This window comes from Pongo abelii, chromosome 3 (genome assembly GCF_028885655.2).
Source record: "Pongo abelii isolate AG06213 chromosome 3, NHGRI_mPonAbe1-v2.0_pri, whole genome shotgun sequence".
NCBI classification, from domain to species: Eukaryota; Metazoa; Chordata; class Mammalia; order Primates; family Hominidae; genus Pongo; species Pongo abelii.
Window position 1 is genome coordinate 136,692,206 of NC_071988.2, and position 19,218 is coordinate 136,711,423.

Here is a 19,218-nt window from a genome sequence, read left to right on the forward strand (position 1 = left end):
TCACAGAAATAAGCAGATTTAATGTAAGACTTGAAAAGAGTTGTCGTTGTCTCCAACACCGAGAGAATATGGATAAGCATGCTTTTTGGGGGAAGAGGATGACACTAGTTAATATCTATTTATACTTTCCCAGAAAGTTGGGATGCTAAGCTGTTACAATACTTGCTGTTCCAAATATTTTTATTACTAACAACTTAATTTACATTATTTCAGGTATTCCTATCGGTATGTTCCTCAATATAGGCAGATTGTCTTTTTTTGTAACTGCACTCCTTCTATATTATGCTATTTTAGGGATTTCCAGATGCCCATTTCTGTTTTCACCTCTTTTCCTGGCATATTTTCCCTTTTGTCTGTTGATCAAAACTTTATTAACGGATGTTTGTATTTTCTATTTTATATTCTGAACATGTTTATTCAGACTTTTCCTACTCTGACTTTTCTTATACTGTATGAAAATCCGAATACCAGCAAACATAATGTCTAACTTTTATTGATCACTTTCTATATTCCAGGCACTTGATTGACATAGATTATTTCTAATCGTCAAAGCAACCTGGCAAGACAGATATTATTATCCCTTCTTGATAGCTGAGAAAGCTGAGATGCAAGGTGTTTTATTTAGGCCCTGCTGAAGGTCACACAGCAAGGTAGTTTCAGATTTAGAATCCAAATCTGGCGTTGTCTCTGCAGTTAAATTATGTGCGTGTGTGCATGCACACATGTGCATGTGAAGTTTTTTTGACAATGAAGGGTAAAGGATCTTCCCCCTAAAGAAGCTAAGCATTTAATTGCACTTTCTTACTTTGTTCTGTTTCTATGTTTTAATTTTTAAGTCAGAAAATTAGAAGGCAATTATTTCCCTTTTCATTCTCTAATCTTATTGTTCCCCGCATAACTGAAACTGCAACAGATATTTACTGGTTTGAGTATCTAGCACTATAGATATATTTAAACTTTGAAAAAGGAATTCAGCTAAAATTGCTTTAGGCAGTTTATGGTTACAGTACCAGTCTAGTGAAAGTACATGTAACTCAGCTGTCACACAGGTACAGGTGATGCACATGGTTTGTGTATATGGAATATATGAGGCAAATTTATTTTTAAGTAAACATAAACAAAGCAGGCAGAAGATTTCCTGAAGCAATGAACAAGACTTAGAAAGAGCAGTAAAATCTGATGAAATTATGTTCCTTAAAGGGCAGAAGCACCCTTGGATATTTCCTTCCAAATAAGTAAAAATTGCAAATTTGCAATCAAGCTAAAAAGAACATAGGTTGAAAGAATATCATACCATTTACCTTATTATAATTCCATATTTTTATAGAATACATTAAAATAACTTTTGTTCTTATTATATCTAGTTATTCAAAGTCTATATTGCCTTTTTGCTACTAAAATTTTGCTTTGCTCACTATTCTCCACATCCTTCACTGGCAAGGACACCATGGAATTATCAATTCAAGATTGATTATCCTCATCCAGGTCATGTGCCTGTTCTAGATAACTAGGACATTTCTAGACCTTAATAGTTGAAACTTCAAAAATGCCCAGTGCTCATGATAGAAGGATTATTTTACTAATTACAAACATTTCAGAGGGCATTGGTTTGCTTTTCATTTCCCTTTTGCTATTCCCCTGGCTGTTTAAAGAAGAATGCTATAAAAGGCATCTTTTAAAACATATTTTTCCTTTCCAGTTGGGCTGTGTTGTTTCTAAATTTTTTCTGCTTATGGAGTCTTGCCCTGTTTATGTCTGTAAAATGCCTTTTCCAAGTTGTATTGTACAGGGTGGTGACTTTCAAGTTTTGTCTTTCAATATCATTTAAGCCTAATACAATCCATGTACACTGATGAGGAAGTTTAATAGATTAAGGGTGTTTATTCTCAGTGCTCCAATCAACAAATCTTCACAGAAAAACTGAGAGACATCTTTATGAAGGCTTGAACTCTCCTTGTTCTCCATGTAAAATCCATGCAGTCCCTCAACTTCTTGGGAAAGTGTTCCTCGTGTGAGTACACTGATCCATAATAAATGCACTTGCTACAGAACTCCTGTAGCACTTAATAGACTGATTTCTCAAACTTTTCTACAAAGTACCCTGAATTTCAGAGGTTTATAATGCCAACCTCTGGGGGTAGGACTGGATGGAAAGGAGCCCATGGTTCTGTGTCTGTCTAGGGTGACAGCTTCAAGAGTACTGCTTTAGACACAAAATATTTCTAATTTACCCTAAATGTCTATCTATTCTTCACCATATTATACTTATGTTTATTTAAGTAAGTTAATACTACTGGTATTTTCCCATGAGGTAGTCTCATAGTAAAATTGACCCCAAGAGAAGGTGGCATATTTACTTTGTAGCTCTATCATTTTTTTTTTCTTTTTTTTTTGAGATGGAGTCTCACTCCATCACCCAGAGTGGAGTGCAGTGGCGCGATCTCGGCTCACTGCAAACTCTACCTCCTGGATTCAAGTGATTCTCCTGCCTCAGCCTCCCAAGTAGGTGGGACTGTAGGCACACATCACCACGCTTGGCTAATTTTTGTATTTTTAGTAGAGACGGGATTTCACCATATTGGCCAGGCTAGTCTCAAACTCCTGACTTTGTGATCTGCCTGCCTCGGCCTCCTAAAGTGCTGGGATTACAGGAGTGAGCCACTGTGACCGACCAGCTCTATCTTTAAACTAATGACTGTGTACTTTTGAACATAGCCCCTTATGTTATTATTTCTGTTTTAATGAATATCCCGGCAGGGAAAAGAAAGCCAACTCAATAAAATGAACTGTATTTTTAAACTCTTATGAATCAGTTGTTCTAATATAGTATTATTCACTCATATGACATTGAACTTATCAAATGTTTCTGTGAGGCACAAACAAAACATTCGGTTTCCTTTTTCATTATTATACTTGGATTAAATGCTCAAATATATTTTATGATGATTTTACTTTAGAAAGTATTGCCACTTTATTTTATTTTTAAGGGAGCTATCTGCAAGTAATTTTTTTTTATGACTGAACCTCAATAAGTGGTTTGTGTGGGGAATTTGACCCTTGACAAGAACATGTTTGCAATTGATTAACAGGGAAAACAATCCAAGACTTAAGTCATCATTTTTGGATGTCAGAATGTCTGACAGCCTCATATAATCAAAATGTTGCTTCAGTGTAAATTAAAGAATCAAAATCATGAGAAATTATTGCCATCTTTGGTGGAGGAGATATTCCTGAAAGGTATATAACATACTATTGCTAAGTTAGGAAGAGAAAGATAACATGGCAAAATATAAATTTAAATTTTGATTAGGAAAAATATTTAAGATAATAATGAAATCTGTCCTCTCACATCTGTGATGTGATAAAAACTATACTGACTTAATTTCACTGAAAAGACTAAAAGATGAATGAATTAAAGTGAAAAGTGCTATTACAGAACTCCTATTTCCCCAGCAATGGGGGTAATCAGTCACAGATCACTCTTCCATTATTCTCAGTCTCACTCACTCCTACTTTGAAGGTCTTGCTTTTCACAACCATGAAGCTCTTCTGGGCTTCACTCTCTCATAGGTAGATTATTTTCCTATCTTCAGCACCTCCCTATTCTTACCTGTCCTGAGAAAAGGCTTCTGGTGTACTCTTCATTGACCAACATTTTTTTAAGTCACTTCACTCTCAACTTCAGAGCCTATAGCTTGTTGTTCCTAATTGCCTATCAAATTCAAATTACACTGGCAGCCTTCAAAGCTTCCCCCACTGACTTGTATCTGCTTCTATAGGTTACTTACCATTACATCACTATTTACTATCTGAGAAACAGATGTGCCACTTTTCTTGTTCTTTGTACACACAGCCCTCTGCTTTTGGTTATTCTTTAATGATATTTTGAAGACAGTGGCTACTGTACTATGCTAGGTTCCAGGGCGCAAATATGAACCAATGAAGTTTCATTCTTTAAGGTTTGCGGGAACCAGTATATGACAGGCATAAGTGTCTGCAATTCTGTGTGGTAAGTGCAGTAATATAATATAAATAAGCTGTAGGGTGATAAAAAGGGAAATAAATATGAAGACAAATTTGTAACACTATTTTGTTCACATAACAAGCAGTTATTGTGGCTTATAAGTTCCATGAAGGCAAGAACTTTCTTTTGATTATGTAAGTACTTCAAAAGCATAGGTTGAATAAATTCACACTGAACATACTGTCAGATCCTTCTAAAGTACGGAGTTACCCCTGAAATTTCATTTGACATAGAGAGTTGATGATAATAGTATATTTGCTTTTTTAATTGTAAAGCCACCATCTTGTGGTTGAAATCACCCTTGAGGAGGAGTAAGAAAACCTAGGGCTTTAGTCCTGACTTGTTCCTAATAAGCCATGTGACTTAGAACAAGGCATTTCACTTCACTGAGTGTCATCCACATTCTCCCTACAATGAATAGGTTGAGCTAGATGTCCCTAATTTCTTATTCTGCTCTTACGATCTTTAATTCTCTGTGTCAGCATTCCTTCATTCCTTCAACAGACACATACTAATAGAACCTACAGTGTGTATGCCACTAGATCTTAAGATTTGTTTATGTCACAGCTATTCAAATTTCATCATTTCTAAACTGGGGCTGGATGTCTTGACAGCTAGAATCAGCAAAGGGATTAACCACCTAAGGTTAGTGCTCCGTGACTTATTTTCCCACTTCTTTAACCCTGGAGACATTGGCATGGAGAGAGAAATTTCAGCTCTTTGAGCATTCTCCTGGTCACACAGAAAAGCAGGAATCCACATCATGTTTGGCATGTTTGTTGATAGTGAGACTCTGGAGTGACTGAGTAAAGACTGGAACTGAGCTAACCTGACAGTTTGAGAGCTTAAAAGCATCGATTAGTTCATGTGTAAGAATCTGACCTTCTAACTTCCTCCATATTGTGGTTTTGGTTCCTATAATGAGAATTATAAAAAGAAAATAAAAGCAAAAAAAAAAAAAAGAAAGAAAGAAAAGAAACCCTATTCTTTTATACTGTGTAGTGATTATTCTACCAAAATAATAAAGGACATGAATTAATATACACCAGTGAGTACAATTTTAAGAGTCTTACACACTAAGGACTAAACTGACAAGGATACAGTCTGGGGATTGCATTTCATATGTGTCCTCAGTACACATTCCCGTGTTAATCACCTTTGAAAGAATCAACTTTCAGTGAGAGATGAGCACAAATGCATTTTGTGCTGTACTTATCAGGCTACCCATTGACAGATATTCATATTGCAGTTTTTAATTAGGTGACAAAGCAGCTTCACATACATGGTAGTTGGTGCTAATGAAACTTTACATGAGGAACCAAAGGAACTTAAATAGATGTGAATATTATCATTTTTCACTTTTTCTTTTATTTGTGGTAACAAGAATGTGTGAATTGAAAATCTAAAGAAAAATAATAGTTGACTTTGTTTTAAACATGAAATATACTGAATAAGAAGTCACACTGGTAAATACAAAAAAATACTTCAATATTTTATTTTGACACTTTGTAACAATAACAGAAACACACCATGTATATCTATTCTAACCCTCTAGCATTGTGATGAATGGGCCATGAAAAACCTACCAATTAGTGCTGGTTTTTTAAATAAAACTAAGTTCATATTTTATAGAGAAAAGGGTGACAATGCTTACCATTTTAAAATGTGTTATTATAGATATGAATATGAAAAGAAGAGATAACCACCAGGGAAGTGAACTCAGTATTATGCACTTTATTGTTACTTCACAACTTGAAGATTTGTGGACATGATGTGTTTGGCAAAGTTCATCAGATTTGCTGCAGTAAGTCAACTGTTCTCAAAATCTCATGTATCTGAATAATTCTCTCTTTAACTTAACTATTCTATTTTCTATTCCTTGTTTTTCTTCTTAAATATATTTGAGAATATATGATATTTACTTAACAAAAATGTTTACAACTTTAAAATTTCAGTGAAAAGTAACCATATAAATAATATCATTTACATAATAGCAAAGGGAGCCTTTCAGTAGGAAAACATTTACTCATTTAAGTACTCTTACAGAAAACTATATTTTGATAATGTATATGAAAAATCCTAAACTTATATAAACAACAGCAATGATGAAAATTTGTAAACTCTGTTATCTTTTCTGAGTTATTCTCTCTCTTATTATGAACTTCCTAGGAACTTACCCCTATGATATTATGCAAAATTAAGATTATCAGCACTTGCAAATTATATATATATATATCTCTTATATCTTCCAAGAATGATATAATTTCTTAAAGAATAATCCCATATTTTAATTTCTAATTTCCATTTATACCCCTAATCCACCAGCACCGTATTCTGTATTTAACAAACATTCAATCAATATGTAGAATCATCATGTTGCCCAAATCATACTGGAGCTGGCATATCTTTGATTATATTTATTTTTTAAGAAAAGTGTCACTGATAGCCAAACATATTAATAAATACAATTCTTTATCTTAAAAAGTTCAAATAATATCAAGAAATTTAGTTCATCATTAAAAAAAATTTTTCCTTTTTTCTACAAATAGAGGAAGAGTAGAACTGGAGGACATTGAAGGATTCTTTCTAAGTAAGCTGTCTAAAATCTTTGTTAATTTGTCTGATTTTTATTACTACTGTGCCATAAATATTATAGATATATTTTATATAAACATTTGTGACAAAAGAATTGATTTACCATCAATAATTTATCAATTTTATAAAAGTATGTGAGATCTTTTGAATAACCACCATTTGTGGGACACATGCTTTGTCTTTATACAATTGTATTTTGTGTGTTGATATATGCTCATAATACTTATGCTTCTATGTATTTACCTGTCTTTCTAAATTACGTATCAAATGGTAGGTGGTCAAGTAACTTATTGGAATGGTAAATAGAATGTGTAGTTCAATGTAAACACAAATGGTAAAAAGCTGCTTAATAAATCATCAGAATATAATATGACATATTATAGCAGTCAGTTTTAAAACACATTTTTGAAACGTATGATAGTGAATAATGAGAAATCTCTCCACTGGCTTTGAGAAAAAATTTATTTTGTTCTTTGCATGCCCTAGACCATCTAGCCTTACCTTACACATAACAGATGGACAATGAGCATGTGTTGGATGTATTTCTGACAATGTAGACAGAGAGTGGCATGTAATATAATTTATGGAATAAAGAGAAACAAAAAGTCTTGACCAGAGGGAGAGAGGATGACAAAAAGTCTGTTTCACAGTAATTTCTCATTAATGGTGATGCTACTTTCTCAGCCGACTGCTTGGCAGGGGACTATCTGATCTGCTCTCTGCAGCCAGCCTATTGATTTTGTGGGTCGATGTAATCTGATGCATAAAGAGGCAAGAAAATGGGAGGCAACATTTTCCTAGACAACTGCCAAGAAACAGATAGTTTACATTTGATGCATCCAGGCTAAGTGGCCCCACATGAAGTTGAATTATTAGTAAAGCAATCCTAACACTGACAATTCTCTTTTTCAGTAGGTCTAATGTTAGTGAAAGATCTCTTAGATTTAAAGAAAAGTGGAGATATGCTTGAGAGATTAACTCTATATGGATACAAGGTAAAAATTGCTTTTTCTTTCTTATATACACAATGTTGTACATATACATATCAAAGTCTAATTATAAGTCTTAGATTCCAGTGGCTTTAGGTTTTTATTTCTCTAGTTATCTACTATCTAACAATTTTACTGCTAGTTAGTGCTCACACTGCATGCAAGTTAAAATGATTAGCTTGGAGAAGACACCAACAATAAAACAACATCTTCAAAGCAAAAATGTTAAACCAACCAAGCAACCAACCAAACAAAACCCAGAAAAGCAAGCGAAAAATGCAAACAATTCATAAAATAAGCAAAAATTGTTGAGGAAGAGGATAAAAGTATTGTATAAAAGAGGATTTTGTGTTAAATTCCAGTTTTAATATGTCCAGCAGAGTGCCTAACACAAATTATACACTCACAAATTGCTAGTTTCTTTCCTTCTACCCCAGGAGAGAATGTTAAACATTACCTGCCATAGAGGGTCTTTCTGCTCAGGGAAGAGCTCAAAATACTTGTGGGCCAGTTGCACTGGAGGCAGAGTTTGCAATTTCAGGTTGGTCCAGCTCTGCACAAAGTCAGCCAAGTTCACAAAGGTATATAACCCTAGGCGGTCATTTCCATAGTTTGATAAATGAGTCATGAAAATGCTGATCTGAAAGATAAATAAAAATGACCACAAAAATATCATATGCTTAAGCTCAAAAGTAGCAGTACAAGCCCCAGGCAGCACCTCACCTCACCTTGGAATTTCACAAGAAGTACAATCATCTTTTTAAGTGGAAAGCCACACATTTAATTTTAATCTCAAAATAACACTTAAACTCACTTTTAAAATTGAAATTGAAATTGAAATTGAGAGTGCCATTTCCTCACTGTTCTTCAAAAGTATAGTGTTACTTTGCATATCAGTTTTGCTTATTGTGGAGCCAATACCATCAAACTTCAATCTAGTAACTTTCAGACTAGTGAAGAACCAATATTAGACCAGTTCTAAAATTAAACAATTTTTCCAGAACTTTTCTGGTGTAGATATGTGTACAGGTTGAAATAGAATGAGATTCAAGAAAACGTGTTTCTTTGTGGTCTAATTAAATGAATTTTATTTCAGTAGAGACTGTAAATGTTTGCACAGAAACTGATTGCATTTAGCCAGAAACTTTTCCCCACTCATTAATCCTTTTACAACTTTTCATACCCCAATATTAACTCTAAAAATATCATGGCATTTCAGTGTTGTTCTTTTGTGTATCATAGACAAAGAAAAAGTGAAATTAGATTAATTGGTATGGAAAGAGCAAGCAAAAATTCAAATGTTATTACAAACATAATCTAATATTTAGTTCATTAGGCATTGCAGCAGGGATTTTAAAAAATACTAAATAAAAGAGAAATTGCAAAATTCTGATTTAAATTGCAGAGATTGTTTACGCAACTCATAAAAAGAGACTTCATTACTTTGTGACAAGTATAATTTTGTACTTGTTTCTCAATTTCATATTTTCAAATTTAATTGTCTTAAAAATTCATTTTACTATTTACTGTATTGATCTGTATTGTAAATGTTTTATAACAACCCAAATATTATAATGAAATAGTTTATTAACTTTATTAGAAATATAAGGCTAATATAAGGTTATAAATAATAATATTAGAACAAATGTAACATCTGAAGCTGAACAGAAAAATAATATAGAAGAAAAGTCAAGTGTCTCATGGCTAATATTTGTACGGAAACCTGCTGACACTTTTTTAAGAGTTTATGTTTCTTGGTGTGGTTATTTGGAAATAAAATGGGTTTGCAGAACTATTCCAGTGTTAATTTTATTGACACCTGGTTAGCTATTAGCCATGCAATAAAGACTCTATGCAGACCTTCCGTTCCCATGATCTAATATGTCACTGGATAACTATAAATGCCTAAAGAGGAGGCCTTTTATCTTAAAAAATAATAGAAGCATTTTCTTGTACCAGAATTTAGAAAATCTACTCTGGCAAGGCACTGTAAGTTAAAACCCCACTATAGGTTAAAAACACCTAAACGTTAGTTGATAAAATGGTTTTACTTGAGATTCATATGGAATCATTTAAACAAACACAGGCATAATGTCACTGGTCAATGTTACACTGGCCAATCTGATAGATATCAGTTCGTTGTTTGAATGCCCTTTTTATTGTGGAAAAGACATTCTCTATTATGTGTCATACTAGAATACTGAAAAAAATATCTGAAGAAAACCTATTAAAATGATCCAAGTCACACCTCATCATGGTTGAAGGTAGAGAAGAGAATGTGGCTTTAATGTTTCTAACTTACATAAAATCTTACCTAAAATTCATACAGTGTTTGCTTACTATGTACTAAGCAGGATTCTAAGCCCTTTACATATATGAAATAATTAAATCCTCTCAATGCTGTTACAGATAACTACTGTTAATGTCCTCTTTTACAGATGAAAAAAAATGAAGCACAGAGCAGTTAAGTAACTTGTTCAAGTTCTACATCTAGTCAGTGGCAGAGCAGGAATTTAAACCCAGGCAGCCAGATTCCCAATTCTGACATATAATATAACTGAAACCTTTGCCAAAACATATATATACATTGAGTTTGACATCCATCATTTTTTTTCCTTTTGCCCTTTTCAACAACAACAAAAAAGCAAGACAAATAACATATTTTTATAGAAGGTAGTAGAAAACTATGTAAGTATTATCCTGGCAGCTGAAAGTTTTTATTTTTCTTTTTAAATTGGAATGAAAAAAGAAAAAAATATTTTGGAAACCTTAAATGAAAGCTTTCAAGACTTCAAGACAATGAATTATAGCATCTGAGAAGAATATTACTAATAGACTGCAAATTTATCTTTGAAGACAATATCACTCTTACCATATTTCGAGTCCATTTTTTATCCTTGGAGTATATTCAAATCTTTTATTCGAAACATCAAAAAAGACTATAGATATTTTAAAAATATTATTTATTTGATTTACCTAGGTAGAAATTTAAGTTAAACCCCTTAATTTTAAGTTAAACCACTTAATCTCTTTAAAGTTAAACCTCTAAATATTAGTTGACAATGATTTTAATTGAGATTCATATGGAATCTCAAGTAAAATTTAAATCATTTAAAAATTTTAAATGATTCCATATGAAGCTCAAGTAAATTCATTATATCAACTAATATTTAGGGGTTTAACTTAAATTTCTACCTAGATAAATTATATAAACATAACACTGTCCAATGTCCCAATCTCTCACTCTTGAATTCTTTTATCTCAAATAGAAAGTTCCCTCTTGGAAGGACTTAGTTACAGAGTTTCTGTAACATAGCATGGTATTAGTAGTTGATGATCATATAATTGCAATTGTTGTCATAAGAACTTCTTTATAATCACCACAAAATAATATGCATTCAATCCCAATAAGTATGAATTTATCTCATGTCACTACTGTAATTAAGAAATAAGACGGTGTAAATAGCATGCTTCAGGTTAATTATGGTTTCCCAGGACTGAAAATAGTATGAAAAACCAGGCTGCAGGCTAAATGCCTGAAGAAAGATAATAATGTCCTAGAAATCCACCACCTGCTCTCTTAGCATTGTTATTTTAAGATGGAATTGTAAGGCACCTGTGAGAGTCTAAAGTCTGACAAAATTGTAAATAAGAATATTACTTTGAGAGTATCGTAAAGAGTATTTTTATATCATAAGCAGATGTATATTATCATTTTATAAGGGTATTAATATAGGCTTTTAAAAGATTTTTGCAGCAGAGTGGTTCTAAGTCATTTTTCCAGAACATTCTTAGGAGGATAAGCTTTGTTTGATGAAAAAAAAAGTGTAAAACTGAATGCAGGGCAAATGGAAAATCTGTTTTTGGAAGAAAGCAGAGTCTGGAGATATGTGGTTCTAAGCTGAGGCATGCTGCTGCATTTAAATTTTCCTTTACTGAGAATAAAAACAAGCACCCTATCCATACTGGTTGCAATCACTGTTGTATGGGGCAACATGTGCACATGCCTTACTGGTTAGAAACAAATTGGTGCTGGTATATGGTCAATTGGTTGCACTTTAAGAAAAACAATTCTGCAAGCACAGCTTAACTGTGCATATCTGGCTCGCTAAAATCACCTATTGTGCAGACACAGCATTTTAGTTTTAGCATTTCTGGGCAAATGGCTTCTTTAAACAAACAAAATAAAACCTATTTCAGGGAGTATAGGTGTATAAGACAAATTAAAAATGGATGTTGTTGAGGCATAAATAAGAGAATTCAAAAGATATGTGGTATGAGATAGTAGCAAGTAATTTTTCACAGACTTATGTTGCTACTATTTTTTACTGTTTATCTTGTTTTTTTTGTATATTTATTTTGATTATTATTTTCTTATTGCATACTAAAAATAATCTTTCTCAGTAGTGTACTCCCAAAAGTATCATCTGGGGAAAGTATGACAGTACTCCATGGATAAAAATGGTTTATATATACAACCCACTGAACCTTGAAATATTGCAGCTCAGAGATATGCATTGATTCAAACAAGCAGAGCTTTATCTTTCATATGAAAAGGACAGGAAAGGACATCTTGTTCAATTGATGAATTGAAGAATAAGATGTTCAGTAAGTGCTAATTTCAGTAGGCCAATTGCAGCAGGCCTTCCAAGAGGGCACCAGGGTCTGGGTGCCATTGCTGCCGTCATCAAGCACTCTGGGCTGCCTTTATCTTGTTGTTGGCACTTCTACCTATGTTTCTCCCTCAACTCTCAAGGCTCTCAACTTCATTATAACCAAACATAAAACAAGTCTAAACTTTCTTATCTACTGTAAAAATATACAAGCAAGCTTATGGGCCTATTCATAGTCTGTTCATTAGAAACATAAGCAGTTTTTCATTAACCTGATTGTCAGATACAATACATATACTCAAAATATGGGAAGACATTATCTATGGAATAAATCTGTTTAATGATGTATCTAAAGTTCAAGGAAAAAGGAAGCTTTATGTATCAAAATGTATAAATCTTGATAATAGGGAATTGAGTAAATATAATTGAACTTTATGGATAATCCTTAACTGTGGGTAAACACTGTCATAGTGACAAATGGAATGGTGGTAAATAAAATAGGCAACTGGTTATCCCCCTGAGTATTTAGTTGCAAATTATACAATTAATTGTTTTTTGTACCATTTTGTTTTTGTCTTATGAAGCTACTAATATCCAAAATACAAGAAGAGAAGAAAAAAGGGAAGAACAAAATAAAACTGAGAGACCTTACTTCATCCACAAAACGAAGCATTACTCCCAGGTTGAGTCAGAATATTTTCACTACCAAGACCAGAATAGTTTCCTTGCTTTTCCTACTTGTATGACAAATAGAATGGTATTGTAAACTGTATGATCATGAATATCAGTAGCAAGAATATATTATACAGCATTTTTAAATTGAAATTAAAAATCATTTTTAGAGCATACATTTTTAGTTAAAGTACACATTGAATATTTGGGTATTTAGTCCTGTGCCTTACAGTGCCTTTAAAAGTCAAATCATGTACAGAATAGTCAGATATTTGGTTCCTAGGATAAAAATGCACAATCACAAACACAGGATGAAACAATGGCTTTGCAGAGCAAGAAGAGAGGCACCCTGTTTTAGGGCAGCTTGCTTTGTGCTCATGCTGCAGCACAGTATTTTTCAAGATAGGCATTAAATATTAGCAGTCAGTTTCCATTTTTGCCTCTGTGGCTCTGACAGCGTGCCCCTTTTCAGAATAGTTCATTGTGTTTAAAAATATGTCCATTAGCTTGTTAAATTATTGATTATGCTTTTAGTTCTCATAAAACGTGAAGATAGACGGAATATAGGGAAATACATCCCTGATGGCTCATCTGATGGGCTTTGGCATTGTACTCACATTTTTCTTATAAAAGGTAATTTTTTGTCTTTATTTTATTCTAAAAATAGTCTGGAACCACACAAGGGATATTAAGAGTCAGACTAGGCTTAACATTACTAATATGAGTGCCAATAACACTTCTTGATTTAAACACGCATAACTATTGATAATAATTGTAGGCAACCCAGTCTTAGGTAACTCTTCAGGCCTGGGCAACTAATAACTTGGTAAATGTCAACATCTATGTTCTTAGATATCAAAAGTAAGGAAAGTTTGTCCAAACCTAATATAACTATATTAATCATTTGCTCAATCTAAAAATGGTTCTCAGCTTGGAGTCTACTATTTAGATACATCATTTTGTTTTTTTAAAAATGAAACATTCCAATGAATCATTGATTAATGATGATCTTAATATATTATGTTGTTGAATGTTAATGTTAATTTACTTACATAACTTTATACAGTGGTTTTATGTGCACTTTTATTGTGTTACTAGGAACTAAGAAACTATCTTATTTATGAGAAAAGGAAATGAGGATCAAGGGTTTCAGGTGACCTGTCTGAGGTTATATAGGGAATTCTAGCAAATCCAGCATTCAAAGTAGTTAACAAGCGGATTGCATGCTTAATGATTTAAGAGAGTAGTTCCTATATTAATTGTTATTAACACACACACACACACTCACACACACACGCGCGCACGTGCACGTGCACGCGCAAGGCTGGGCATAGGAATTCAGAATCAGTATTCTTTCTTATTCCATGGTTCTCCCAGAACTTTGGAGACAAATTCATCAAACTTCCATCTATTTTCTGCTTCATCTTCTTCTATTATTTTATTTACCTGGTAAATTTTATTTATAACAACCCTATATTGCAACTAATGATATTTCTTCATAAGCTTTTCCTAGAATGGATTAAATCTAAAATATCACATATATTTTTACTTTTTTGGAAATGAAAATAAAATTTGATATTTCAATATGTATATCCATGCACACACACGCATTTCAGCTGATTACCGACTCTAGACACTTCAAGATAATAAGTACTGAAGAGAGAAATGATTGTTTCACTTGGAAAGATTTTAATTCTCTTGCAGCACTAAAAACAGATGCCAAGTTTTTTCACAATGGAATACAATAATAAATTTCCACTAAGAAATGTGTTCTATAAATAAAAAGTAACTCTGATGTTCCAATTTCAAAGAGACACATTTTATTAATTTAGGTAGATGTTTCAAGATTTATTCCTCTAAGAACTACACTTAGAAGGAGAAATAGGTCGGGCGCAGTGGTTTACGCCTGTAATCCCAGCACTTTGGGAGGCTGGGAGGGCAGATCACCCAAGGTAAGGAGTTTGAGACCAGCCTGGCCAAATGTGTGAAACCCTGTCTCTACTATCAATACAAAAAGTAGCTGGGCCTGGCGACTGGCGCCTGTATTCCCAGCTACTCAGGAGGCTGAGGCAGAAGAATTGCTTGAACCCTGGAGGCAGAGTTTGCAGTGAGCTAAGATCATGCCACTGCATTCCAGCCAAAAAATGAGAAGAGAAAGAGGAGAGGAAAAAAAAATAAAGAAGGAAAGAAAATGGAAGAAATAAAGAAAGAAAGGAAGAAGAGAAAGAAAGAGAAAAAAGAAAGGAAAAAGGAAAGGAGAAAAAGAAGCAAAGAAAAGCTCCAGAATCAAACACATCTCACCATGTGTAGGTCAGATGAGTAGTAAAAAGGTTAGGCTACTAAAAGTTGTTTAGTTCATGTCTTTAAATATCCACTTACAATAAACTTCGGTTATTGATCTTTCCACTCAGGCTACTTCCCTAAGCACAGGAGCTCTATTGCTCCATGTGACTTTCAATGCGGTTTCATATAAGATGTGCATCACCACAAGCATTTATAATTAATCACTATTCCTAGTTGATGTTTTAACATCCCACACCCTTGACTGTTAAAAGGAAATTTTTTTTGGGTGTGTGAAAATCTAAGTTTTTGGTTATTAATTTGGAGCAGACTTCATGAAGAAAATAGTAGTAATTAAAGAGTTAACAAATAAAAAAGAATATCGAGTAAAATATCCCAGAAGTTTGTATTTAATAAGTCTGAAAATATAAAGAAAATCAGATTGCTATAATATTAATATTGTTTTGATTTGCACACAATGGAACAATACAAACATGAAATTTGGAATTAGAATGCCTACGCTTGAGAACTGGCTCTTCATTAGTGTATCAATTAACTTCTCTGAATCTCAGACATCTCTATGGCTAAATGAAAACAATAATTTAGTTTACAGGTTTGTTGTGATGCCCAAATGAGTCGAGGTATTTCAAAACATTTTATAAAATGAAAAACATTGTATATTGTCACCATGGATGTTGAGTTAAAATAAACTTAGAATAATTAATATATCAAATATAATTTAACTTATTTTATTTATACCTAATAGATAATATTTTTTGTAAGCAAAGCCAGTGTTTCTTTGTTCCTCTGCTATCATCTGTATATACCAAGGCCTATGATAATATAATTTCTGGTTAAACCAGAAAATTTTGGATACATGTATACCAGAGTGAAAATGACTAACTTTGATACCTAATAAATGAAACTCTTTTGTAGTCTTTATGTTATTTTTAAGTTTTATTTTATTTTTAATTGATATATAATAATTGTATATATTTATGAAGTATAATGTGAAGTTTTGATACATCATTGTAGAATGACCAAATCAGGCTAATTAGCATATCCATTACCTCAAATATTTACCTTTCTTTGTGATGAGTACATTTAAAATCTTCTTTTAGCTATTTTGAAATATACAATACATTATTATTCACTATAGTCCCCAGGCTGTGCAATAGGACACTAAAACTTAATCCTAATAAATGCAAGTTTTATCCATCAGAATCAATCACCTCTGACAGCTGCAGTTAAAAATCAATATAGGAAGAGATTGTTAAATGGAATCCTCTGTTTCATTTTCAAAAGTTCAATTAGTAGATTTGAGAAGCAGACATCACTCAGGGGTAGTATGATGAGGTGATGTCTTGTTTTCCCCTCCTCTACACACCTAAATCAAAGAGCACCCCCATCCCTCTTCCCCATTCCCTTGCCCTTCAGGCCACTTACTACCTGACATACTATGTATTTGTTTGGGTATTTACTGGCTATTCCCTCAGTCTCATGTTACATTTTAATCTCCTTGAATACAGGGACTCTGGTGCTGTTGTTTACTGCTGTATCTTCAATGATGCGTAGTAAAATACCTGGCACATAATAGGTATGCAAAAAATATTTATTGAATGAACAAATAAATCCTTGATAACATACACTTCTTTGCCAGTAGAAAATATGGAGTAATTTAATTGCTTTCCAATTATTCCCCAAGGTCTGAAAACACAAGGAGAAAAACAAAACACTATCCTAAAACCCTGAAAACAGCTGGCATTTAACAGGATACAATGAATTGTTAAATTACATTTTTTTATTTGTGTTTTCCATTTCCATTATCAGACTAAATGCAACTGAAGTTCCATTCTGCATCTGATTATTTACCAGAGTCCCAGTTTTTCAGTCATAATATTTGGTTAGTGCATTATTAACAAATCAGAACTGTTTTGATTCGAGACCGGCTAGAGTGTAAACACCGATCTTCCTGAATAGAGAAGTTGGGCAGTGACTTCGTCAAAGCAGCAGTAAATAGGGCAGCTGTTCTAACTGAGAACAGAAAGCTCCTGCTATATTTCAGTGAGCAGGCGCTTTACTCTCCATTTTTCTTGTATATTAATAAAGGCTTAGTCATTAAAAGGCAATGCATGCTCACAACCATATAGTTGTTGCATATATTTGTGTTTTGTTTTCTTTTGGTAGGCAAGTGAGAACTGGGATTTTAGATGTCATGGCAATTACATTTTAGAATACCCTGATTTTCAACAAAGATCTCCCAGTTTTACATGATGGGAGACAACCAAAGCTGTTTTCCATCTGAGTTATTTACCATTACTCTTTTTAAGAGATTAAATCTCCCTTTCAACCATGTTGCAATGATGCCACATAAAAGTCACTGAAGTGCAAATTCATAACCCCAGGAATAATCATGGGCAGTTCAGCCATGGGGGTGGAGAAAACATGTCCATTAGTAATCAGTGTAAGCTTCACTGACAGCCTCAAATAGAGTTTAACAGTTTTCAATGAAGAAAATAATGTCACATTTAGTTATTCAAGCAATCAACTAATTGAGAAACATTTATTAATGCTTAATAAGTGCCTGACAGTCTATTAGAAACTAGAGATATAATAGTAAATAAATTATCCATAGTTTTTGCCTAAAGATGCTTAGGGTCAAATGGGAATATAAAATAGAGAACAGCAGATTATGATACAATGTGAAACGGAAATTCTGTTCTGTAATATCATACAGCTGCTTGGGGCAAGTCACTGATCTAAGACTTGCAGAAGTCTTCTTGAAAAAGAAACACGGGAACTAAGATCTGAAGGATGGGTAGAGAATCTTCACGTGAGACAATGGGTTGGAGTAGGAGCGGGGCTGAGATTATGTGTTAGACAGAAACGCATAGTGAAAAGCAATTGGTAACACAGTGCCTTCTAGAAACTAAAAGTTATACAATGTGGTTCATGAAAGGAAAAGAAAGAGACCAGCTCATATAAATCTTTTAAACTGTTGAGGGCTTGGACTTTAATCCTAAGAGCAATAAGGAACCATTGAAGGATTTTGAGTAGGGAGGGATCATAGTCAGATACGCATTTTACAAATTCTTAGATCCTGAGCGTCTTATTAAGAAGAGTGAAGACTGGAGGTGGGGAGTCATTTAGAAGGTTGCTGTAGGTGTATGATTGAGAGGTGATGACTACTTGAACAGTGACAATGGGAAAGGGTAGAAATTAAATAGATTTAAAATATGTTAAGATATTGAATCTCTAGTGATCTGTGTTTGATTTGATGTCAGGGATGAAAAAAAAGGAAGGATCAAAGGTATACTCAGGTTTCTGGCTTAGGTGACTGGATAGATACTGGAGCAATTTCACCTAAATAGAGAACAATAAAGGGATGAATGAAACAAAATACTGAGAGGAACAGAAACCTCAAAATAGTGACTATCAGGAACCACACAGCGAGCTAACAAGGGAGTATAGAAGCATGCTGCGGCTGCTCTGAGGGTCCAGGTGAGCCCTTATAAATTTATACAGCCTCTAATCTGCATGCTCTTCTCCAGCAGTACACCAATGAGAAGCCAGTTATAGGTCTGGAGGGAGCAGACAGCTGAATTCTTCCAGCCTTGAGTATTTGCCAAATAAATAGAATGAAAGAGCAGTGGCATAAGAGACATGTTTGTGATGATTGGAAGATAGGAATTGAAATGATCTGCCAATGTGTTTTCTCTAAATTAGTAACAGTTTCAATCTTCTAAAATAGGTTTTTATAATATTTTAAACAACTCACTTTATGGCTACATGTAAATCATACTAAAAATATGTTACATATTGAAGTGTACATTTTAAAGTTTCTACCAAAGTGCATTAGGAAGCATTGACAATTACTTAGACATTTTTTTTTAATTCTACAGAACTCATATACTTTCTACTCCCTCAAATGTCAAGGGAATATTCTGATAAGTGACAACAGTGAAGAAAGGGATATGCAGTGTGTTGTTTTAAAAGAAGAAAAAAAGATCAAAATTTTTTCACACATGTTTACTCTCTTCCCTCT

The 19,218-nt window shown here is 33.4% G+C and overlaps 1 protein-coding gene across 5 annotated transcripts in view; it reads right to left on the reverse strand.

Annotated features, from left to right (window-relative positions):
* NDST4 (N-deacetylase and N-sulfotransferase 4) overlaps positions 1-19,218 on the reverse strand; it is a 289,322-nt gene that overhangs the window by 34,960 nt on the left and 235,144 nt on the right. For all 5 annotated transcript variants that reach the window (XM_054554391.2, XM_024246116.3, XM_054554392.2 and 2 more), the window contains one exon: positions 8,066-8,248. In XM_054554391.2, coding sequence (XP_054410366.1) covers positions 8,066-8,248 — 183 coding nt within the window. The remainder of the gene's footprint in view (positions 1-8,065; positions 8,249-19,218) is intronic.